This window comes from Carcharodon carcharias, chromosome 28 (genome assembly GCF_017639515.1).
Source record: "Carcharodon carcharias isolate sCarCar2 chromosome 28, sCarCar2.pri, whole genome shotgun sequence".
Taxonomy (NCBI): Eukaryota; Metazoa; Chordata; class Chondrichthyes; order Lamniformes; family Lamnidae; genus Carcharodon; species Carcharodon carcharias.
Window position 1 is genome coordinate 15,302,288 of NC_054494.1, and position 26,949 is coordinate 15,329,236.

The 26,949-nt window shown below is 42.9% G+C and overlaps 1 protein-coding gene across 1 annotated transcript in view; it reads left to right on the forward strand.

The window, feature by feature from the left end:
* LOC121270895 (paladin-like) overlaps positions 1–25,036 on the forward strand; it is a 260,286-nt gene extending 235,250 nt beyond the window's left edge. Inside the window, exon 20 of the mRNA XM_041176468.1 lies at positions 23,425–25,036. Within this exon, the coding sequence (XP_041032402.1) occupies positions 23,425–23,574 (150 nt within the window). The 3' untranslated portion in view covers positions 23,575–25,036. The remainder of the gene's footprint in view (positions 1–23,424) is intronic.
* Positions 25,037–26,949: the final 1,913 nt, after the last annotated feature.

The following is a 26,949-nucleotide window of genomic DNA, read 5'->3' on the forward strand; positions in this document are numbered from 1 at the left end:
TGTTGCAAGATTGCACATAGTACAGGAGAATTAAAGTTATAACCATCATTCAGCAAGTAACAGTAAGAAACAATGGTGGCCAGTGTGGGGCGGGGTGAATTAAATGTCATGTTTAATATGCACGAAATTGGCACGACAGTGAAAATCAGATGAGAGACAGCGAAAGTTTGCACTCGATCCAAACTGATGGGACAGAAGTCTTTGCTCCCTCTTCCAGTCTTAAGTGGATTAAGTTTAGCCAGATTCAACCCATTTTATAGCAGGACCCTGAATACCACAGAGTGGTAATCTCAGCCAGAGAGGTCATAGGAAAGACCCTGGAAAGAAACAGAGAAACACATATCGGTGTGTAGCAGTGGGCACTTTTATGAGGTTGTGGTTACATGACTTACTGAGCCACTGGCCGGGGAGGGAGTTTTACTCTGCGTATTGTTTCAGATAGTTGCCCTGAGAGCGCTTCATGCTGAGCTGTAAGATCATACAAATAAGTACAAAGGACTGACAATATTGAAACAGACCATTACTGCCTAACTAGTCTGTGACAGAGTTTACACTCCTGGTGAGCAAATAATTCCAGTGATATTTACCTGCCCGGTTCCCATATCCATTTATTCCTCACCCACCCATCCAATTTAATATTGAATGTTGACAGTTCCTGCCCGAACGACTAAACCTAGAAGTGAATTGCACAACCCCACCTCTCTGTGTGTATAAAAGTTTCTCTACTCCTCTGCTCTAAATCTCTTCCATTTAGTTTTTTTCCCTATAGCCACTAACTCTCTACCCTCCAACAATTGGAAACAGTTTCTGTTTACCTTGTCCCTTAGTCATAATTTTAAACTTTTAGCTCATCACCGGTAATCTGTGTTGTTTTAACCAAAAAAGCTTCAATGTTATAATCTTCCTTTGTCATGGTATTTCCTCGCACTAGCCAGCATCCTAGTGCACCTGCATTGTATCCTCTCTCGATATCCTTCCTATAGTTTGGTGCCCATTACTGCACACACAGCTCTATCTGAAGTCTCAAGGTTTCTATATGCACATCATTACTTCTTGTTTTTCTATGTTTTATCTACCAGCTTTTGTCATGGTCTTATCAACCCTTTAATGTTGTGAACCTGTAACCACCAATTACTCTTCCATAGGCCCTGTCCCTGTTTCCATTCGGACTATAATTGCTACTTTTTTTTTAAACAAAGTGAACTACTTCACACTTAATGACATTGAATTCCATTTGTAACCTTTAAGCCATTCCCCTGCATTATCAATATCCCTTTGCAGCTTTTTAAAGAATTATTTGTAGCCAATTGGAACAAAGAAGCAGGAGTGGACCATCTGGCCCTTCGAGCCTGCTCCACCATCGCTGATCTGGTTGTGGTCTCAGCTCCACTTTCCTGTCTGCACCGCACCACCCCCCCACCCCACCACCCCCCCCACCCCCCCACCTCCCCCCCATAAGCCTTGACTCTCTTGCCTAGCTCTGTCTTGACTAAATTCAAAGATCCAGCCTCCACTACTTTCTGGAAAAGAGAATTGCACAAACCAACAACCTTTCGGGAGAAGACGTTTCCCCTCATCTCCATCTTGAAAGGGAGATCTCTTATTTTTAAACTATGTTCCCTTGTTTCAGTCTCCCTCACAAGAGGAAACATCCTCTGGGTATCCACCCTATCCACTCCCCTCAGGATCTTATATGTTTCAATAAGATCACCTCTCATTCTTCTAAACTCCAATGGGTATGAGCTCAACTTGTTCAACTTTCCTTCATAAGACAGTCCCTTCATCGCAGGAATAAGTCCAGTGAACTTTCTCTGAACTGCTTCTAAAGCAATTATATCTTTTTTTAAATAAGGAGACCAAAACTGTACACACTCTTCCAGATGTGGCCTCACTGAGGTTCTGTTAAATTGTAGCAAAACTTCCCTACATTTATGTTCCATTCCTCTTGCAATAAATGCCAACATTCCATTTGCCTTCCTAATCACTTGCTGTATCTGCATACTAGTGTTATGTGATTCACGTAGCAGAACACCCAGATCCTTCTGTACCACTGAGTTCTGTAATCTCTCTCCATTTAGATAATACACTGCTTTTCCATTCTTACTGCCAAAGTGGAGTTCACGTTTATCCACGTTATACTCCCATCTGCCAAATGTTTTGGTATCAAATATTTTGGTACCATCTGTAAATTCTGATATTATCTCCTCTAGGCCTATATCCGAATTATTGATGCACACAGCAAACAGACCGGAGCTAGAACTGAATGATGTGAGACACCTCTCATCCACTTGCAGTCACTCTGGAAAGACTGCCCACACCTGCTCTCTTCTTTCTAACCGATTTTTAATTTTGTTTGTTCTCCTCTGTGTAATTTCACACCCCTTGTGGTACCTTGTCAAAGCTTTTCCTGAAGTCTGTGTACATTACATTTATTGCATTTTCAACCTACCATACCTGTTGCCTTCTCAAAGATGTCAAGTACAATCATACTTTCTGATGTACAGTTGACTACTCCTAACTATTTTCTCTTTAATTAAGAATGAAATTACTACATGTCTAGATAAAAACTCTGAAATTTTCTCCACAATAGATGTTAATTTAACTGGCCTGTAATTACCCAAATTAGTTGCTGTCTTTTTCGAAAATGGATATTACATTGGCTACACTCCAGCCCTCTGAAATGCAGCCACACTCAATACAGCCCTGAAATATAGGGACTAATGTTAACTTAACCTGTTCAGGGGGAAACTGCCAATACCAAACCATTCACCAGAAAGTAAAGTTGGGTAGGGTGTGAAATGGGCAGCTGATTTGGTCGTCAGTTTCTGGGCAGATTATAGGTGAAAATTACCCCTCCTAATTCCTGGGGTTTTGCCAATTTCCTCCCTGAGGCACTGGCACTTTGCCCATTTAACTAACTTACATTCTATTGTTAGCCATCAAAATGTCTCCCAGCTTATGCTCAACTATTTCAGGATTCACCTCCTCTCCCATATCTTCTCCTTTAGTAAAGGCTGATGCAAAGTACTTATTAAAGATGTTTTTGGCCACTGACTTCAAAGTGACAATCCTCTTCTCAGAATTTTAACAAATCTTTTTTTTACTGATATACTTGGAATGACTTTTAGAATATTTGTGAGTAAGCATTAGATTCAGAATGCGTCCTTGTAAAATTGTACGTGCTCTTCGTTACAAACATAAAATGGTCGACATTCATCCTTGGGAGATACAGGACAACGCTTGTCTTCCTTTGTAATTAATGAACTGTCAAAGAAACTGGATATTCAGATATTGCTCATTGTTTAAGCAGGCAGTCCCCGAAATGTTTAATTTACAGCGTTCTTGAATCTTGTGGATCCTCCTCGCACCCTTCTTGTGAATGGTGACCGAGTTGGTCCTATTGATAGAGTTGATTGGCAGACATTTCTTAGATAGGAACTCTTAGGGCTGAATATTCCCCCTGTCGGTTGGGGGGGGGGTGTTGTTGTGTGGGGGTGTGCGGGAGCGAGTACAAACCTGATCGGCACCCCCCGATCGGGTGCGCACCGCCATTTTACGTGGATGGGCCGATTAAGGCCCACACAGCGTGACGCATCCCAGAAGCGCTGTGCACTCCCTGTGCGAGCAAGGGGGGGGATTCCCTGAGTTGGGGCCTGTGCTCTTTCATGCAAGTGCGTGATAGAGTGCAGAAATCTGGTGCCTCAAGGAGATCAGTTTAAGTTCTGGAATATTTCATTAAGGCGAAAAAATTTTTGGAGGACATGTCCCCTCATGTGAAACTGTCACATGAGCTGGGACATGTCCATTAATTTTTTCAAAAAATTTCATTTAAGTAATAAACCCTTCATGAAACCACATCCCGCTCGTGGATGAGGTTGTGTGAAAAATGCGAGGGCTGCCCTGGACTCTTGGCCTGCCCTCCAGCCTTAAGGTTTGTACGGGCAGCATTGTGAACAACTTTAATTACTTTGTCAATGGCCTTTGACAGTTCGAATGGTGCACAGCCGATGCAGTTGTATACCCGGCAAACTGACAATCTGAATGACTCGCGGTGATGTCAGGAAGCCTGCCCGACATCACCGTGCGTCATTTTACACATCGGATAGTGGGCCCCACCCCCGCTCGCCGACGGGGAAACTCTTCCCTTAGTTTATTTACAAAGATACTCAGCAGCAAATCAACATGTGCTTACACTTCAAAATCTGTCTCTACACTACTGACTACTAACTACTGAGGTAGCCCGCACTACTCTACTATTGGATCCTAAGATCATGCGATCTTCCTTTATAACATTCTTCTTAAAGGTATATTACACGTCAGATAAAACCACAAATACCACATGCACAACCCAGATTTCCTTCCATTTCTCATCGAGAGCAATCTCAGCCCCAAAATGTCCGGTTGGATTTTGAGTTTTAAAAGGATATTAGCTCAGCTGAACCCTACCAAACAGCCCAGATGAGGGCTTTGACTCAAAGGATGAACAAGACAAAGATAATAGACCAGAAATCCCTCACTGTCATTTAACCTACATTACTTTACCGGAACAACTTTTCAGCAAAGAATTGTATTCACATAGGGTGGGATTTTGAAATTCCCGTCCGAAGCCAATGGACCTTTTGCTGGTTCATCAAATTTCCCATCCATCCCACCCTCGGCGATTCCCATGGCAGGCGGAACCAGAAAGTTTAGTCCATAGGTTGTAACGAGCATCCTAAAGGAGGAGAGAAAGGCAGAGAAGTGGAGAGGTCTAGGGAGTGAATTCTAGAGCGTAGGACCGAGTCAGCTGGAAGTCACAGCCACCAATGTTGGAGCTAAAGGAAGTGGAGGTGCACAAGATACCATATCTAGATATCTTGGAGGGTCATAAGGCTGGAGGGTATTCCAGAAATAGGGAGGGGTGAGGCCATGGAGGGGTTTGAATACAAGAATGAGAGCTTTAAATTCAAAAGGGTTGCTGATCAGGGACCGATCTAGGTCTTTGAGCACAAGGGTGATAGGGTAAATGAAACCTGGAGTAAGTTCAGACACAGGCAACAGAGTTTTAGATGAACTGAAATTTATGGAGCGTGGGAGGTAGGAAGCCAACCAGGAGAGCATTGGCATTGCCAAATCTGGAGTGTTATTCCCATATATCTCTGGCCAATTTCTGCTTTTAAGCTTGATGAACTCATCCATAGTTTGTGTCAGTAAAATGAATGAAAGCCTGAAACTGACAACAACAGAAACAAAAATGGCTCTGTACTGTTTTGATGGTTTTTAAAGAGCATGTGAGAAATATTTGTATCAAACCACTGCAAAGTCTAAAGGAATAAAACCAGATGGACCACCCGGCATTGACCCAGGCACTGGAAATGACAATACCACATCTAACCCTGTCGACCCTGCAAAGTCCGCCTGACTAACATCTGGGGGCTAGTGCCAAAATTGGGAGAGATGTCCCACAGACTAATCAAGCAACAGCCTGACACAGTCATACTCACAGAATCATATCTTACAGACAGTGTCCCAGACACTACAATCACCATCCCGGGGTATGTTCTGTCCCAGCGGCAGGACAGACCCAGAGGTGGTGACACAGTGGTATACAGTCGGGAGGGAGTTGCCCTGGGAGTCCTCAATATCGACTCCAGACTCCATAAAGTCTCATGGCATCAGGTCAAACATGAGCAAGGAAACGTCCTGCTGATTACCATGTGCCACCCTCCCTCAGCTGATGAATCTGTGCTCCTCCGTGCTGAACACCACTTGGAGGAAGTGTTGAGGATGGCTAGGGCACAGAATGTACTCTGGGTGGTGAACTTCAATGTCCATCATCAAATGTGGCTTGGTAGCACCACTACTGACCGAGCTGGCCAAGTCCTAAAGGACATAGCTGCTAGACTGGGCGGCAGTTGGTGAGGGAACCAACAAGAGAGAAAAACATACTTGACCTCATCCTCACCAGTCTACCTGTTGCTATTGCATTTGTCCATGACAGTATCGGTAGGATTGACCATCGCACAGCTCTTGTAGAGATGAAGTCCCTTCTTCACATTCTCCATCATGTTGTGTGGCATTACCACTGTGCTAAATGGGATAGATTTCAAACATATCTAGCAATTTAAGACTAGGCATCCAGTCTCCGTGGACCATCAGCAGCAGCAGAATTGTACTCGAACACAATCTGTAACCTCATGACCCAACATATCCCCCACTCTACCATTACCATCAAGCCAGGGGATCAACCCTGGTTCAATGAAGAGTGCAGGAGGGCATGCCAGGAGCAGCACCAGACATACCTAAAAATGAAGTGTCAACCTGGTGAAGCTACAACACAGGACTACTTGCGTGCCAAACGGCATAAGCAACAAGTGATAGACAGAGCTAAGCGATCCCACAACCAACAGATCAGATCTAAGTTCTGCAGTCCTGCCACATCCAGTCATGAATGGTGGTGGACAATTAAGCAAATCACTGGAGGAGGAAGCTCCACAAATATTCCCATCCTCTATGATGGGGGAGCCCGACACATCAGTGCACAAGATAAGGCTGAAGTATTTGCAACAATCTCCAGCCAGAAGTGCCTAGTGGATGATCCATCTTAGCCTCCTCTAGAGGTCCCCAGCAGTCTTCAGCCAATTTGATTCACTCCAAGTGATATCAAGAAATAGCTGAAGGCACTGGATACTGCAAAGGTTATGCGCCCTGACAATATTCCAGCAACAGTACTAAAGGTTTGTGCTCCAGAACTTGCCACGCCCCTAGCCAAGCTGTTCCAGTCTGGCTACAACACTGGCATCTACCCGGCTATGAGGAAAATTGCCCAGGTATGTCTTATACACATAAAGCAGGACAAATCCAACCTGGCCAATTACCGCCCCATCAGTCTACTCTCAATCATCAGTAAAGTGATGGAAGGGTCATCACCAATGCTTTCAAGTGGCACTTGCTTAGCAATAACCTGCTCAATGATGCCCAGTTTGGGTTCTGCCAGGGCTACTCAGCTCCTGACCTCATTACAGCTTTGATTCAAACATGGACAAAAGAGCTGAACTCCTGAGGTGAGGTGAGAGTGACTGCCCTTGACATCAAGGCAGCATTTGACCGAGTGTGGCATCAAGGAGCCCTAGCAAAACTGGAGTCAATGAGAATCAGGGGGAAAACTCTCTGCTGCTCGGAGTCATACCTAGCACAAAGGAAGACGGTTGTGGTTGTTGGAGGTCAATCATTTCAGCTCCAGGACATCACTGCAGGAGTTCCTCAGGGTTGTGTCCCAGGCCCAACCATCTTCAGCTGCTTCATCAATGACCTTCCTTTCATCATAAGTTCAGAAGTGGGGATGTTCACTGATGATTGCACAATGTTCAGCACCATTCACAACTCCTCAGATACTAAAGCAGTCCATTTCCAAATGCAGCAAGACCTAGACATTATCCAGAGTTGGGCTGAAAAATGTCAAGTAATATTCGTGCCACACAAGTGCCAAAGTGTCAGGCAATGGCCATCTCCAAAAAGAGAGAATCTAACCATTGGCCCGTGACATTCAATGGCATTACCATCACTGACTCCCCTGCTATCAACATCCTGGAGGTTAGCATTGACCAGAAACTGAACAGGACCACACATATAAATACTGTGGCTGCAAGAGCAGGTCAGAGGCTAGGAATCCTGCAGCGAGTAACTCACCTCCTGACTCCCCAAAGCCTTTCCACTGTGTACAGGTACAAGTCAGGAGTGTGATGGAATACTCTCCACTTGCCTGGATGAGTGCAACTCCCACAATAACTCAAGAAGCTTGACACCATCCAGGACAAAGCAGCTACTTAATTGGCAGCCCATCCACAAACATTCACTTCCCCCACCACCGATGCACAGTGGCAGCAGTGTGTACCATTTACAAGCTGCATTGCAGCAATTCTCCAAGGCTCCTTAGGCAGCACCTTCCAAATCTGTGACCTCAGCCACCTAGATGGACAAGGGGAGCAGACACATGGGGAACACCACCACCTGCAAATTCCCCTCTAAGCCACTCACCATCCTGACTTGGAAATATATCACCATTCTTTCACTGTCGCTGGGTCAAAATCCTGGAACTCCCTCCTTAACAGCACTCTGGGTGTATCTACACCACATGGACTGCAGTGATTCAAGAAGGCAGCTCACCACCACCTTCTCAAGAGCAATTAGGGGTGGACAATAAATGTAGCCAGCGACATCCATGTCCCATAAATGAATTTTAAAAACAGTGAGCAATAGGTAAAGGCACAAATGGATTTCATAAACTAAAAATCTATAGGAAGATGTGACAAACTATTTTGGAATTCTAGATATTTACTCAGTCTTTCTTTTGAGTAATAGACGCAAATTTCCAATGTCTATAACATTTATAGGAAAAAAGACATGTTGTTGAAGCTTTTCATTTTGAACTCATCAGGACAATTTGCAAGAATACCAGATGTAAAGAGAACAACAATTTATACTTCATGAGACAAGAGTATTGCCCCCTTTACATCTGGTATTCCTGTAAATTGTCCTGATGAGTGCAAGATGAAAAGCTTCGACAACATTTTTTTTTTAGCAATACTCAAGTTCTTTACTACCAAATGACTATTTATAGGAGAGGTATCTGCATAAAACACAGATAGCATGGTGGCATGTAAGAGAATTCCTCGTTAAATAATACTGTACAAATCTGCACATTTAATGAAAGGCAATTTTAGGAGCTTGAAAAAGAATTGAGGGGTAATTTCTGCATTTCTGCCTGTGGGGAGAAAATGTTGGATTTGTCCCACACGATTTTCCACTTGTTAATGTGGTCGTATCCATTAATTTTTAAAGGTCTGAAAACCCTGGTTGACACTCCCCTGGATTCCCAACAGGCTCTCCTCACGGGCAAAGTGTCGCGCCAGGAATGTGAGTTTGTAAAAATATCCTTGCGGCATTGCATTTGAGCTGATTGGTTATGGGCTTCCAGCCAAAGCTGGTGCTTTCTACTGAGGATTAAATAACTGGTTCAGTCAGTTTGGTTCATGTGAAAACGATGCCAAATTCTTCAACTTGTCTGCCCCCGCACCACCCCCCCCCCCCCCCCCCCCCCCCCCCGCACCATATACCTTTGAGAAATGTAGTTTACTTTTTCCAAGGATTAATAAGGTGCATGAAAGGCCACAAAAATACCAGTAACGTTGTCCGATCACAATTCCTTCTTAGATCGATGGGTCTCAGTCAGGGAGAATGGTAACTGAGTAAACAGGCTGCAACTTAGCTGTTTTGATAATGCAGCAAGTTGATGTGAGGCGTAATATATTGTCTATAATGCCATACACTAGCCCACAACTGCATTTTCCGATGGGTGGGGGAAGTGAAATCCAAATTAAGACGCGTTGTTTAGGTGCCCGGCTGTGAGTGGCCCAGGAAAAGAACATGAAAAGGCATCAGGAGTAATGAGGAACCAATAATCTAATGAGGGTGAGGGGCTTAAAGTAAGAAATATCAGCAAAGGTAAAGCCCTGGTGAAACTAGTTGGACTAAAAGTTGACAAGTCCCCTCGGTCTGACCGCCTCCACGCCGATGTGTTAAAAGAGGGGCCTGCAGATAAAGTGGATGCGTTGATACAGATCTTCAAGAAATTCCTGGATTCTAGAATGATCCATGCGGATTGGAGGATGGGAATGTAACCTTTTAAGGAAGCTGCCTGCCATCCTTTTAATTTATGCAAATTCTCAGAGACTATTGGTGGAATTTTACAACCCCACTATGGCAGGGCAGTAAAATGCCGCAAGCTGTTCAAGAGCCCTTTGACTTCGGTGGGAAGGGAAAATCCCGCCCTATATACGCGTGGGTAATATAAAAGCAAGATACTGCGGATGCTGGAAATCGGGAACAAAAAACAGGAAACTCTGGAAAACCTCAGCAGGTCTGGCAGCATCTGTGGAGAGAGAAACAGAGTTAACGTTTCGAGTCCGTATGGCCCTCTTCAGAGCTGAAGAGAAGTGGGCATGTGATGACATTTATGCTATTTCATGAAGCTGTGCCATAGATAACCATTGTGTGCATGTTTCCTGGTTTTGTTTTGGTAATGTTTGCGTTATAAAACATCACCTACAAGGCACAAGACAGGACTGTGCTGGAATTTTTTTTTCTTTTTTCTTTCATGGGATGTGGGTGTCTCTGGCAAGGCCAGCATTTGTTGCCCATCCCTAAGTGCCCTTGAATTGACCTTGCTAAGCCATTAGTCTGTGAAGTTCTCTTCCCCAGAGAGCAGTGGAGGTTGGGCCATTGAATTTGTTTAAGGCTGCGTTGTATAGATATTTAATATAGACAAAGGTTCTGGGGTTGGGGGGTGCTGGGGCAGCAGACAGGACTGTGGGGTTGAGGCCAACTCCACAACCAGACCAGCCATGATCTTACTGAATGGCAGAGCAGGCTTGAAGGGCCGAATGGCCTACTCCTGCTCCTAAGTCCTATGTTCCTAGGTCCACATGATCTAAGTACAAGATCAGAGCAAGATAGTACTGAAGAGTCTGGCTTTGTAAGATATATGCACAAAGTAGAACCTGAGCAAACAAGCCACTCAGAATACTGTGAATGAGAAACAACATTGCAAAAAATGCTTTTCTTTATTCTCTTTAAGGGTCATAAACCATTTTCCTGCTTCTTCAAACTTGGGAGTATCCTCATTTCATTAAATTTCAATGCTAGGCTCCTGGCTCTCTAGTATATCACCCACAAGTGGCAGATGTAAGGTCAGAAAGTGTCAGGGTTAGTTTCATGACTCAGTGAGAGAGAAAATTCAGAGGGGCAATTAAGAGTCAGCCAAGTTGCTGTGGGTCTGGAAGCACATTTTGGCCAGACCAGGTAACGGCATTAGTGAACCAGATGGGTTTTTAACAACAATCATTTCCTGGTTACCATTACTGAGAGACTAGCTTTCAATTCCAGATTTATTAATTGAATTTAAATTCCGCCAGCTGCCATGGTGGGATTTGAACCCATGACCCCAGAGCATTAGCCTGGGCCTCTGGGTTACTAGTCCAGTGTAATTGACATTACACAGTTTTTTGTAATATTGTTTCTCATTCACAGTATTCTGAATGGCTTGTTTGCTCAGGTTCCACTTTTTGCATACATCTTACAAAGCCAGACACTTCAGCACTATCTCGCCCTGATCTTATACTTAGACCATGTAAGACATAAGAACATAGGACTTAGGGTCAGGAGTGGGCCATTCGGCCCTTCCAGCCTGCTTCGTCATTCGATAAGTTCATGGCTGATCTGGCTGTGATCTCAACTCCTTTTCCCTGTCTGCCCCACCAGAACCCTTGACTCCCTTGTCTATCAAAAATCTGTTCAATTCAGCCCTGACCCAGCATCCACCGCTCTCTGGGAAGAGAGTTCCACAGACTAACGACCCTCTGACAGAGAAAAAATTCCTCCTCTTATCTAATTTGACAAGTGAGCAATTGCAGAATATTAAACCATCATCCTGATATTGCCGTAATACTCTGTGCTGTTAATAGCTGGCACAACAATCTCTCAAAAACCCTCTGCATGATATTTCTAAGTAATATTTCCAAATAATCCCATTTGTTCCTCTGGCAGCAGTGATCAGGCATTATTCCAATAAATGGTGATGGGGGATTTGGTGGGGGTGGGGTTAAAAAAAATAATCTATTTAAGGTATCTTACCAGATTTCCACGAGACCTGAAAGTATTTTCTCATACATGAGCATGAGAGGGAATTTAAGCATGTAATGAGAAATGGCCATTTAACATCTCCAGCCTATTTTCCCACTCCTCGAACATGGAACCTTTTGTACCTGTTTAATTTCCTGAACAGCAGAATGGTTTTAATCTATCGACTACTGTATTATGGACCTGGCATGCTCCTACTGCAGCACTTTGTTAAGTCCCTAATGACATGGCTTGATCCATGGTGAGATTAGCATAGCATGTTCTCACTTTATATTCCCCCAAAGTGTACCAGTCTGCCTAACGTTTTTCAGCACTTTCTCTCCCTATTGATTGTGAAATTAACTATTTTGGAGAAGCAGTGATTGGAAGAGAAAAACAGGAAACATGTAGGGATGCATATAATGGTTACCTATAGCAGATCTTCATGAAAGAATATTCGAATGATTATTAGCTCCAAGCATCCTAAATGAATGTAAAATAATACATCTTTTGTATTTGCTGAGAAAAGAGAGAGATGTTGTCGAAGCTTTTCAGCTTGCACTCATCCGGACAAACACAAGAATACCAAATTTCAAAGGGAGCAACAAGTTACACTGCATGAGATTGGTTGGCAAGTTGACTCTGCTTCATCGAGGCATTGCCATGAGAATGCACCAGGGAACTATTGTCGCCTGGAATTTATGGAAATTTGGTACTTTTTTAAAATTCAAAACTGGAGTCAAAGGATATAGGGGGTAAGCAGGAAAATGGCATTGATTCCACAATCAGACCTGCCATGATCTTACTGAATGGCAGAGCAGGCTCGAGGGGCTGAATGGCCTATTCTTGCACTTAATGTTTGTATGACATGTTACTTCTGTTTGCAGAGGACAGATCTCAACATATGTAGCTCTAGCAAACTGTAAGTGATCCACATTGCAAACCTGACTGATAATCTTAAATTGGTTGTTAGTGTAAGTCTGAGCACACTTGGGATTGTTCAGCAAGTGCTGTCCAATCATGGAATCACATTTAACGTTAGGCACTATGATCTGAGGTTTGCAAGCATGGGCTGGTTAAGTACAGTCAGTGCTCTGCCTATTGCAAACAGCCGAAGGGACGTGCTGTTTGACACAATCCATCAGTTGTTGGGAGGTACGGCCTATGTACCTGGCATCTTTTGTTCAGCATTGATAATGAGATATGAATATATGTCTATTTGCCCACTTTAATACTTCACTTCATTCTATCAATCATGAATCAATCAGGACAGGAAAGTGCACCTCTCATATTCAATGTAAGGTGACTAAGAGAGTCATCATTTGAAATGTACCATAAGAAAGCTGCTACCTAAATTCATGGAAGTGCAACCATCTGTGAAAGCAATGCATTAGTGCTATAAATGGTTTATTCACAGTAACTGGTCACAGCACAGTGAAACTATTTTTTCTTGTATGTAATCCACAGCACGTTTATATATGAAACGATTGAGTATGCACATGTCCCTTGTGTGTCTCAGTAATCATACCAAGGAAACATTTTTTTCCCCCTCTCTCAGAAGTTCCAAAGGATCTTTGAGAACCACCAGGAAAATTAAAACAGTTTAAGAGTGGGCAGTCTCGAAGCTGTAACAGTGGAGAGCTGAACAAATATTTACACTCCACGACTTCAAGGTTGGGTTTTTAATTCTGATTTTTGAGCTCTTATCTGTGAGCTTCCCTAAGAGACAGGAAAATGATTTGAGGTGACCTCACCCCTGTCTAATAGAGATTGGCAATGGTGGTGACTAATGATGTGTGTGTGGGGGCGGGTGTGCTGTCTTGCTAACTCGAGGAATATGCTTTGAAAACAGGAAGGTGGAAAAAGGAGATTCAGAAATAGGAATAAAATGATATTAATAACTAGTTGTTTGGTAGTACAGAGCTTGAGCATTGCTGAAAAAAGATGTTGTCGAAGCTTTTTGTCTTGCACTCATCAGGGCAATTCACAAGATTAGTAAACGGAACAACAGTTTATACTGCATAAGAAGAGAGTTCTGATTGGTTGGCAAGTGGACTATGAATGGTAGAGGCGTTGCCATGGAGAATGCACAAATTAACAGATGACTTGTCAGTTAACTGCCAATCTTTGTTTAAATTGTTGTTCCTTGCCATTTGGCATTCTTGTGAATTGTCCTAATGAGTGCAAAACAAAAAGCTTTGACAATATAGTCTTTTTTCAGCAATATTTATAATTATGAAACCAATGGTTTTAAAATTAAGACCGAGTTCTTTTTGACTATTTAAAATTAACGTCTTGCATTTATCAATTAGCCTCATTCTGAGAAGGAGGTAAATGAGGTTCCATTTTATTATAAGTCACACATTTAACAAGCATTACAGGAAACTAGAAGTTTAATGATTTAATTAAGCTTAATTTAATTGAAATAATTTAACTGTTTTTAAGTATGGACATTATAGTGGAAGCTAACCACTCACCCAGTTTATGGATATGAACACAGAATACAATACTTCTCAGTACATCTTCAGTTTTAGGAACCTGCTTCCAGATCTACCTTGAAGCACAATCACTTTACTTGCACTTTAAAAAAATCAGTGTTTGTATTCTAATATGTGCCATACTTTCAGAATAAGGAAGTGTGCACACATATAGCTCCTTTAAGTGACGGTTTAAGGATGCAGTGATATCATTCTTTCCTCTGTCTTTAGTGATTTAGTAGGCAGTTAACCTCCTGGGCACACAGAAAAATCCTAACGCTGGCCCACACAAGGAACCTTTTATCCCAGTTCATAAGAACGAATCTTCATGGAAATTTGGTACTTTTGCTTTTTAAAACATAAATACGTTCAGGCATCACCCACAAAGTGGAAGATTTGAATGATGTATTGCCCTTGGAATGCTCTGAACAGACGCAGCACAATCAAAAATAGCAAGTTACTGTTTTGTCCTGTAAATCCTTATCCTTTTCTTTACCGTGTGAAAGCACCACATTCCTGATTGGTATCTCTCCTCCCCATCCCCCACTGCCAATACTCACCCCGCCGCCCCCAACCCTGATGTAGCTCTGTATCTGCAACCTTGTGCATTGCAGCTTGATGAAGTTAGCACTAATTATTTAAAACTGAAAGGGTGGGATTTCCGGCTCCACCCTCCCACTGGGATCATCCGGTCAATCCGAAAGGCTTTTGGCTGGGCAGTCGACTCTCCCGCGGTTGGTCTCGCCATGGCGGGACTGGAAAGGTTTTTTTTAAAACTCATTCATGGGACGTGGGCATCACCAGCTAGGCCAGCTTTTATTGCCCATCCCTAACTGCCGTCGTTCAGAGAGCACTTAGGAGTCGCTCACATTGCTGTGGGTCTGGAGTCACATGTCAGCCAGACCAGGTAAGGACGGCAGATTCCCTTCCCTAAAAGACATTAGTGAACCAGATGGGTTTTTAACAGACAATCGGCAACAGTTTCATGGTCACCATCAGATTTTTAATTCCAAATTTTTTATTGATTTCAAAATTTCACCGTCTACTGTGATGGGATTCGAACCTGGGTCCCTAGAGCATCGCCCTGGGTCTTTCCGGAATGCTAGTCCAGTGACAATGCCACTGCCTCCTGACCAAAGTGTTAATTATTAACGTGCATTATGCGACATGTTATCAGAGTTTGGTTTAACCACAGTAAAGTTGCTGTGCCACATGATCTCAAACACTTGGACAGGATTTCCTGGCCCCACCATTGGCCAGTGGGACAGGAGCATTTGGAGAGTGAGCATTGTGTGGGCTGGATTTTACAGGGCGCCATATTCCCCACCCCCTAAACTGAAAAGTCAGTCTTTAGCCCCACCCCCCACCCCAAAGCTGGCTGCCCTGCAGCCATTTTGCGCTGGGAGGGGCCTCAATTGTTTCGTAAGGACTTCCGCCCCACCGTAGGGAGCTGCTGGCCAATCCCAGCGGTGCCAGGTTTGAACTGTAGCCAGTGCTGGGACTACAGCAGCTCCCCAAGAGGAAGAAGAAGTAATGGAGCCCGGACTGCAAGCGCAGTCCAGCGTTTCGGACTGGCCTGGCTGGCAGACCCCAGTTGAGGGGGGTGGTGGGTTTGAGAGGCCGGGCAGAAGGTAAAAGCTGGGGTATGATCTTCCGATAGGCCTCCGGTGGACACAGGGGACTTCCCTCCTCCCAAAGGCAGTATGCCCCCCCTTCTTGTCTGTACTGTGAAAGTTGCCAGGCAGCCCTCCTGGCCTCTGCCCCTTCCCATTCGGAGGGTAAAGTAGCAGCGGAGGTGAAATGAAACTCTGGGGTGGCCATTAATTGTGCACTTAAGGGCCTCAATAGGCCTTAGGGCAGGTTGCCTGATGCTTTCCCTGCCCACCTTAATTCATTAGAGTGGGGATGGTTTCCCACAAAACTTCACAAGCGGCGAAACCATAAACGATGAACATGCTTTTCAATGGGAGTCAATTAGATATGTTCCAGCAAAGTGAGGGCAGCATTCGTTTGTGCAGCTACTCTACAGCAAATTGTGGTACCTGTATACAACAGATTAAGGGGCAGACGTATGGAGGAGACTAGAACCAGGTGTCATAAATATAAGATAGTCACTAATAAATCCAATAGGTGATCCAATAGAGAAACCTCTTTGACCAGAGAGTGGTTAAAATGTGGAACTGCCTTCCACAAGATGTAACTGAAGTGACAAGCATAGATGCAACTTAGGGAAGCTAGATAAACGTATGAGGGAGAAAGTAATATATAAGGATATGTTCATGGGGTTAGTTGAAGAAGTGTGGGAGGAGGCTCGTGTTTAGCTTAAATACTGGCATGTGCCAGTTGATCTAAAGGGCCTGTTTCTGTGCAGGACATGCTATATATACAATGCAAGCTTCCTCTCAGTAACATTAGAGGATATAAAGGCACTGAGCAAGTGCAGAGAAGACTGACAAGGATACTACCAGAAACGATGAACCGGTTGTGTCTCATTTCTCTTGGTAAAAAGAAAGTAGAAGGTGACGTATTAGGAGTCCTTAAAATTATAATTTTATTTTTTTATTCATTTATGGGATGTGGGCGTTGCTTCCCAGACCAGCAATTATTGCCCATCCCTAATTGCCCTTGAGAAGGCGATGGTGAGCTGTCTTTTTGAACCGCTGCAGTCCATGTAGTGTAGGTACACCCACAGTGCTGTTAGGGGGGGAGTTCTAGGATTTTGACCCAGCAACAGAGAAGGAACAGCGATGTAGTTCCAAGTCCGGGTGTTGTGTGACTTGGGGCTTGGAACTTGCAGGTGGTAGTGTTCCCATGCATCTACTACCCTTGTCCTTCTAAGTGGTAAAGGTCACAGGTTTGGAAGATGCTGTCTAAGGAGTCTTGGTGAGTTCCTGCTGTGTATTTCGTAGATGGTACACACTGCTAGGGAATGAATGTTGAAGGTGGTGAATGGGGTACTAATCAAGCAGGCTGTTTTGTTCTGGATGGTGTCAAACTTCTGAGTGTTGTTGGAGCTGCACTCATCCAGGCAAGTGGAGAGTAATTCCATCACACACCTGACTTGTGCCTTGTAGATGGTGCACAGGCTTTGGCAGGCCAGGAGGTGAGTTGCTCGCCCTAGAATTCCCAGGCTTTGACCTGCTCTTGTAGCCTCAGTGTTTATATGGCTAGTCCAATTCAGCTTCTGGTCAATGGTAACTCCAGGATGTTGATAGTGGGGGATTCAGCAATGGTAATGCCATTGTTTGTCAAAGGGAGATAGATTCTCTCTTGTGGTCATTGCCTGACATTTGTGTGGTGCAAATGTTACTTGCCACTTATCAGCCCAAGCCTGAACATTGTCCAGGTCTTGCTGCATATGGACATGGACTGCTTCAGCATCTGAGGAGTCATGAATGGTGCTGAACTTTATTGATGAAACATCTGAGAGAGTCACCAAGAAATCCAGTAGGGAATTCTGAAGATACTCCTTTATCCAAAGAGGGGTGAGAATATGCAACTCACTACCACAAGGAAGGGATGCAGCGAATAGTATAGATGATTTTATGGGGAGGCTGGACAAGCAAATGAGGGAGAAGGGAATAGAGGCCTGTATGAACTCGTTAGACTGATTGGCCTATTCCTGTACCATGTATTATATACAACGCAAGATTCCCTAAGTAACAGTATAGCATGCCAAGCTGTTTTTCCCCAGAACATAGGAACCTGAGAAATAGGAGTAGGCCATATGACCCCTCAAGCTTGCTCTTCCATTCAGTAAGATTCTGGATGGACTTCTACATTAACTTCACTTTCCCACCCTATCCCTATATCCCTCAATTCTCTTAAGTGCCCCCAAAATTCCTGAATCTCAGCCTTGAATATACTAATTGGCTGAGATTTTCTGGCCCTGTCCAAGTCAATGGACTTTTGGCTGGTCCGCTTCATCCTGCACAGTGGGACCCACTGCGACAGGGCCAAAAAATCCTGGCCACTGAGTATTGCCAGCCACTGGGGTAGAGAATTCCAAAGATTCACAGATACTCTGAGTGAAAAAAAATATTTTAATCGCAATCCTAAATGACAAACCCATCAACCTGAGACTATGATCCCGAGTTCTAGATTCACCAGCCAGGGGGAACAGCCTCTCTGCACCTACCCTGTCAAGAGCTCCAAGAATTTTATACATTTCAATGAGTTAACCTCTCATGCAGCTAAAATCCAGTTAACATAGCCCTTCCTACTCAATTTCTCCTCATAGGACAGCCCTCTCATTCCATGGATGAATCCAGTGAAGATTTGTTGTACCCCGTCTCAGGCAAATATATCCTTCCATAGGTTAGGAGACCAAACCTCGGCATCGTAGTTCAGTTGTGGCCTTACCAAAACCTTGTACAAATGTAGCAAGATTTTCTTCCCTTTATACTACAAATGTCTTACATCTGGCTTTCTAATAGCTGGCTATGTTAACTTTCTTCCATTTGTATAGCAGGATGCCCAAATCTCTCTGAACAGGCATCTCCTTGCAACTGCACAGAGCATGAGCCTGGTTTCAGGAACTGACACATGGATGAGACATTATAGTGGTCAGAATATGCAGTTTATGACTTTCAGTAGAATGTAAATAAAAAGTTAGTTTGATATTTAATTACCTGCGCCTACTCCTGCTCCTAATACATATGTTTGTACGTCCATATGTAAAAGGTATTAATGAAGCTATAGCACTAGTGTGTTAGAATTGGAGGCCTCGGGTTGAATAAAGCATTTGCCTACACCCTACTTTAATCAACTCAGTTCCCCAATTTACCACAAAAAATGCCAATATATTATTATTTCCACATTGTTCACGCTCAATGACAATTTGGAATATCTGAACTATCTTCTGATGTCATAGTGAGTTTTATGTAATAAATGTTGGCAAAGCTTGCATTCTGACATCTGTTATCTTCAGATAACGAGTTGATTGACCTATTTGCTGGATTCACTGAGCTATTTCAGTCACAGAGCAAATATATTTGTTCTACGTTTCGGAATTTTCTTAATGTTGTTTTGAATCCGACATTTCCTTTCATGTTAAGTAGCGTTAATGTGCAGAACATGTGTTCGGTTGGATTAAATATTTGACAAGGCATCAAAAATGCAATGTGTGGTTATTGCATTTTAATTACAGAATCTAAGTGTTTCTTTCCTCCAAAAAAAATGCCCCAGCAATTCTGCTGCTTAGTGAATCCTCACTGTTTCCTAGCAAAGATGTTGGCTGTTTCAAATTTTGCTAATGTTTATATGCCCAGTAATAGAAAAGGCAGTTGGGTCTCAATGTGTTCACTCTTATCTTTTGTGTGCCAGCCCTTTCTTCTCCAGTATCCTGGGGCAGCATTTGTAGGGGATTGTGCATCTCAAGATTGATTTGCAGGGGCACAGGGAGGTTAGGCCAGTGTAACAGAAACGTGGGACTTAGGGAGCAACTGGACTGGATCAGCAAAACAGAAATGTGAGGCTTGGGACTTTGAGAGTGGACTAGACCAAGGATTACCAAACTGTGAAACTTTCAGCTGGTGAGGTTGTGAGAGCAGCATTCTGAAGGAGTTCTACTTTTTGTAGGATGGCAATTAATTCTTATAAGGTACCAGTGTACAACAGTACTCACAGGGTTAACATAACTTAAATGGAAGTAGTAAAATCTTTTGTGCTACTTTGGCATCATATTTTCATGTCTCCTGTGAATTGTAAATGTTCCTCTCCAACTTATCCAAAATAATTATGCAACTGCAAGTGGTGATCCAATAGAAAGCAAGATATTTAACCAACAAACCCGTCATCTTGGATTTACCTGCAGATAATTTAAGAGGAAAGCAAGTTTAAGAAAAGCAGTTTTTATTCAAAATACTTGCTCATTTTAAGCTGGAGTAAGATAGACTGATCAAACCGGGCTTAGGTTTTGGCAAATCTATCTTTTCTGATATAAATTGGGGAGATCATCTCAGTTCTAGGACATCACTGCAGGAGTTCCTCAGGGTAATGTTCTAGGCCCAAACATCTTCAGCTGCTTCATCAATGACCTTCCTTCCATCATAAGGTCAGAAGTGGGGATGTTGGCTGATGTTTGCACAATGTTCAGCACCATCTGCGACTCCTCAGATACTGAAGCAGTCCATGTCCAAATGCAGCAAGACCTGGGCAATATCCAGGCTTGAGCTGACAAGTGGCAAGTAACATTCATGCTACACAAGTGCCAGGCAATGACCATCTCCAACAAGAGGGAAGCTAACCATCGCCCCTTGAGAAACAATGGCATTACCATTGCTGAACACCCACCGCCGCCCCCCCTCCCCACCCTCCGCTATCAACATCCTGGGGGTTACCATTGACCAGAAACTGAATTGGACTAGCCATATAAACACTGTGGCTACAAGAGCAGGTCAGAGGCTAGGAATCCTGTGGCGAGTAACTTACCTCCTGACTACCCAATTCCTGTCTACAAGGCACAAGTCAGGAGTGTGATGAAATACTCTCCACTTGCCTGGATGAGTGCAGCTCCCACAACACTCAAGAAGCTCAACACCATCCAGAACAAAGCTGCCCATAGATTGGCACTCCATCCACAAACATTCACTCCCTCTGCCACCGACACACAATGGCAGCAGTGTGTACCATCTACAAAATGCACTGCAGAAACTCACCAAGGCTCCTTAGGCAGCACTGCCCAAACCTACTACCACTACCACCTAGAAGGACAAGAGCAGCAGGTACATGGGAACACCACCACCTGCAAGTCCCCTCCAAGCCACTCACAATCCTGATTTGGGAATATATCGCAGTTGCTTCGCTGTTGCTGGATCAAAAACCTGGAACTCCCTCCCCAACAGCACTGTGGGTGTACCTACACCACATGGACTGCAGCGGTTCAAGAAGGCAGCTCACCACCACCTTCTCAAGGGCAATTAGGGGTGGACAATAAATGTCAGCCTAGCCAGCGATGCCCACATCCCATAAACAAATAAAAAAGATATGTTAAACAGATGTACTCATGCCATACTTGTTTTACCTCTTAATAATGTACCTGTACAGTATCAAGAGAAAGGCTTTCTGAACAACATGCAACAAATTGTAAGAGAACTTTGAGCAGCTATGTCAGTCATAACCTTATTCAGCAATGTTTATAATTTATTTTCTCACGAATAGATGATTGTTTTCTAAATCTTGCTATGGAAACACATTTTCTATATTTAGAAATACATGTAATAAAAGTTGATTAGAATCATGTGTTAGCAATTGCCTCAATCACACTGTGACTTAAGATGAAAAATATAAGTGGTTGAAATTGTATGGAAATTTTTAATTAATGAATAGAAGAACTTCATTCGTGACATTAAGGTACATTGTTGCTATAATTAACAATCAATCCACTGTTTCTAAGTTGTTTCTGGTACATATTTTGCTTTACATTTGCATTTACCCTGGACACTATAAGGCTTAAGTAACTGGCTGAAGAAATGTTGGTCAGCTGGGAGAGAAGCAGGAAGTTGACACTACTGTGACAGATCTACATCAAACCAACCCTTCTTTTAACTGAGTCTTGTAGGGAAGGAGAGGACAGTGAATATAACCTTTGTTATCTGGCAGTTGTGTCTTTAAGTTAAGCGTGTCATGATCTGCCATTATTTTGGGCAAACATGCCTCTTGCTTACTATAGCTAACATGGAACACATGAACATGCTGGTATATGAAAGAGGCACATAATGAATGTGCTGGACTGGCGGGCTGCCCTTATTGTCAAATTACAGGTACATGCCACTATGAGAAGAAATAGAACATAGAGGCCAACATGGGCGAAGGTGGAGTGGAGACTGTGCTATCGTGGTAATATCACTGGACGAGTAATCCAGAGGCCCAGGTTAAAGCTCTGGGGACACGGGTTCCAAACCCACCATGGCAGCTGGTGGAATTTCAATTCAATTAATAAACCTGGAATATAGACCTAGTCTCAGTAATGGTGACCATGGCAACTATCATCGAATGTCGTAAAAACCCATCTGGTTCATAATGTCCTTTAGGGAATGAAATCTGCCATCCTTACCTGGTCTGGCCTTTGTGTGACTCCAGATCCATAGCAATGTGGTTGACTCTTAACTGCCCTCTGCAGTGGCCTAGCAAGCCACTCAGTTCATGGGCAATTGAGTTTGGGCAACAAATGCTGGCCTTGCCAGCGATGTCCATATCCCATGAAAGGATAAATAAAAGAAAAATGTCACCATGGGCAGTGCACATGATAAAATGATTTCCTGAGTTTTATCTTTGGCTTTAATTTAAGATACATTGAGGTGGACTTTCTTGCTGATGGTGGGAATTTTGATCAACATTGCCCTTGGTGAATTGAAATTTGTGACAGAAACAGCCACTGTCGATGAGTCCTATCTACTGTCCTAGCAGGAATAAGCCTAATCCTAACTTTTCCACATTCTCTTGTATCTTACTGTGTCATGAATGTGTTACTTACTGTGCTACTAAACATGGAAAGCGTCAGTCAGGTAAATCTTGCTTAGGAATCCTGCTTGGTGAAGTAGACAGAGGATGGTAAGGGACTGCCCCAGAAGGAGAACATTTGAATCTTCACACATTTTCTGATCCCTGATTTCTAATCATCTTCTTCCGTCATTGGTAATTTTTTTTTAATGTCTCAGGTACTCTCATGAGGGGGAAATGCCTTTAAGAATTATCCCTTCAGTAGAAGTTACACAAAACAATTGCCATATCAGCACTGGCTCCTGCTGCTGCATCAGTCAGATCATAGAAATTATAGGCTTCAAAATTAAGCCTCCATTGTCAGCTTCAGTTAATGACTCTCGCAGACAATGTGGGCTTATTTTTCTTACTTTAGGCATTGTTGGGCCTACATGAATTCATGTAGTGGTTAAAAGTGCTTTAACTAAGGTGAACGATGACTGAAGAGAGAGTTGGTAAATGCTGTAGTTTTCAATGTGCCTAATGTAATACCAATTGTACCTTGGTACCCACGCTCGTCACTTGTGGGGTAAAGTTTTATGTGTGCCCTGACTGTTTGCATTAATGCTGGGTCATAATCAGAGGTTAATTATCTTTGTTTTAAATATACTTTCAGCTTTTTGGAAGTATTAACTCCCCTTAAAGTACTGGATGTCACTGTGCAGCAATTGCCCTTCATTGCAAAAGCGCAGGCTTTCCTTTGACATTTTGAACATGGTTCTTTATTTTAAAATGGTGTCAAATTAAATTGATGTCAGAAGGAACTTTCAGACTCTGGATTAAATTGTCCTCTTTGTGTTTCCTTTGTCAGGTTGCAGCCAGGGCTGGAATTTATGAAATCCTGAATCATCTGGGGTTCCTTGAATTTGAAGACCCAGAGGACTCACCACTTTCTAGACTATGTTACCGCTGGCTGCAGCAAAGTACGAACACACTTCCCTTCCGAGGAGAGTTTGTTTAATTTTTATTTGTTATATTAGCTGCCGGATGACTGCTGTTAGCCAGCGGTTGTACAGCTTTGACTTTTCTAAGTCTTTGGAACAGTTTGTTATTCTGCTAGAATGTACATAGAACACAGAAAAAGTAGTGGCAAATTGAATCAAAACAAGTGGGATGACTGTAGAGAGACAGCAGGACAGTAGGATCAGTTTTGGGTTGCTCTAACAAAGAGCTGGCATAGATACAATGGGCCGAATGGCCCTCGGTATTGTAAATACATCTATGGCTTTGTGTGAAAAGGCCAAGTTGTTGCTGAGTACTTTTGAATACATGTGCCATGAAAGTTAGCAGAAAGGCCCCTTCAATCAAAAAGAAAGTGAACGAGACTTAGGCTGGGATTTTTTGACCCTGTAGTGGCAGGAACTGCCGTGGGGGATGTGGCAGCCCAGCTAAAAGGCCATTGGCTTATGGTGGGACTGGACGATCCCGGCGGCGGGCGGGGCTGAAAAATCCCGCCTTTAGGCATCCTACCGAGACCTGCGGTGATTTGAGAGCTTGCAATAATCTACCTTATAGCCAATTTCAACTGTAGTGAGACATCAGCATTAGGCACTGTAATGCCTTCACAGAAGTGAACGTTATTACAGAATGTTAACTAGACGAAATATGGGGTGCAGGTATTCAACAGCATGGTTGCAGTATATATAGAATATAATGGTGAGACACCGAATAGGAAAACAGCCATTGTGCCATTAGAACCTTTCACTCACTTTGATTATTTCTTCAGCGGCCCACTGTTGTATATCCTCTGTCTCTTTACTTTATAGAATTGCTGTGCGAATATACTGTAGAGCATATGTTAAATTTAAAATAAGTCAAAATGCATTATGCCATTTCATGTGGTCGTTTGGCATTTTTGGATCTTGCACGTCATGTCAAACTCAAGAGCACTTCCCCTGTATATTAAATGTGCTCCCATTAATTTCTGTTGAAATACCCTGGGTTCGCTTGGCACAAGAAATAACTGAAGTCAAATGGATTGGTTAAATTTTTCTATTTAGATCCCAAGTGCACTATCTTCCTTTCCAATTAACTCCGCTGAGTTCCGAGGCTGTTTTGGTATATCTGACACGGTTTTGTGTTTTTGCTATTAAACGCAAGATTGTTATCAAAAAAACAATGCAAAGCTTATCTCTTTTGTGCCTTTTCAAGTGGAGAAAGACTGTTAAAGCAGTCTCCGTTTGGGCTTTTGCTGAGTATATATTTTAATCAAAGTATTTTCGACAATTGCAAATATTTTTGTAATTAATACAATATAGGACTTTGTAAACACTGCATGAGATAGATACTGTGGCTCATTTCAAACGAAAGGACTGTCCACCTGAGTGTCCTTATTGAGGACAAAAGCTCGTTTAATCAGGCAGTTATTGAAGGTTTTGTTGATGCTGAAAAGTCTTTGTAAATAAAAGGAATATTTGTCTTTTTTTTTTACTTTTAGAGAATTTATGTATTTAAAACCTTGTATCACGAATAACCTTAATGAGGGGGTATTTGGTGTTTGTTCCTCTGCAAAAGGTAGAATCTACCTGCTGCTGGTTTAACTTTGAATTATCTTCACTGTTCTTTTACCTACTTTATAACAAGCTAACGGTAGATGATGTAGTTTTCCTGATCTACAGAAAATGAACATTCAAACAGCAACTTACGTGAACCGTACAAAATCTGACATCGAGAGTGGTGCACACAGTTTATCCGAGGGCTGTTTTTATAGTCCACAGTGTTCCCAGACTCTGCAAGAGTTTGGCTCGTCCTTTTCTTCGACTTAACTGTTGTTACCAGTTGCCTTTCCTGGACTGAGTGCCACTCAGGCATGGTCCCCAGTGAGAGAAGCCAAGAAAAGGGCTATTCAACAGCACTTAAAGGACATTAACTACTGTAGCGCCATGGTTTTCAAGCAGATTTTTCAGTGGATGTCAAGGTTTGACTGCTGCCAAGTAAGATCCCCTTGCTTTCCAGCTGGAGAGAGAAAGGCGCTGACTCCCACCACAGGCAAATGGTTCAGTTAGGGATTAAGTGGAGACACAGAGGCTCCATTGGAGAATAGGAAGCAAGTATCAGGGACTGGGAGGGGGGTGGGGAGGGGGGAGAAAGGAATGCTGCATATATATGTTGGATAAAGATTTATAAAGATTTTCCCTTTCCCACCTATTTCCATTATATAATAAAAAAAACCCACCAGAGCTATACCTTGAGTGCCCTACCATCCATTCTTAATTAGCACATTCGTTTAGATAATATCACCAACTTTAACTTTAACACCTATGTGTTCTATTGTACTATTGTCGTTGACATCTTTTGATGATCTGCTTCTATCACTGCTTGTTTGTCCCTACAACCACACACCCCCCCCTCCACCTCTCTCTCTCTCTCTCTCTCTCCACCCCCCACACACACACCTTAAACCAGCTTATATTTCAACTCTTTCTTGGACTCGAACTCAAGTTCTGTCGAAGGGTCATGAGGACTCGAAACGTCAACTCTTTTCTTCTCCGCCGATACTGCCAGACCTGCTGAGTTTTTCCAGGTAATTCTGTTTTTGTTTTATATATGTTGGATGTCAGAGGGCCCAAAAACTCTCCCTTAATGTCAGGATAGATGATAGGCTTTGGCAGACGAGAAAATTCATCACTCAGGCCAATGAATATTCAGGTGCAACCTGCCCCCAAATCTAGCAGAAGGAACTTTGTACTTCAATTATATTTTCATTTTGTTTTCTTTATGCCTACTTGCCATTTCCACCAGAGGCAGTGGTGGCCTCATTTTCACCTGGTGGCCTGTAGACCATATATCACTGTTTCTTAAATGAGGTTCGGGAATAACATCACAGTGACCTTTGTAAATGAGCTTACTTTTTAATGTTTTTATTGGAGAGCTTCCCAATCACCGCAACACTCATATACCCGAGGGGTAGAGACTAAATCATTCACATCAGCTCCGAACAACTAGATTAATAACAAGGCAACTGACTATTTTTGTTTGTTGCAATATTCTGTTACAAAATGTACGCACACATTTCTTATTTTTGCAATTTTGCTCTGTGAGTAGAGATTAATTATTTGCAATCAGAATTAGAGTAAAATAGTTTTAAGAAATATAACACATTCATATACTAAGATAAAAGCAAAATACCATGGATGCTGGAAATCTGAAATAAAAAAGAGAAACTGTTGGAAAAACTCAGCAGGTCTGACAGCATCTGTGGAGAGAGAAAGAGAGTTAACATTTTGAGTCTGTGTGACTTTTCTTCACGGCCCTGAAGAAGTCATACGGACTTGAAACATTAACTCTGTTTCTCTCTCCATAGATGCTGCCAGACCTGCTGAGTTTTTCCAACAGT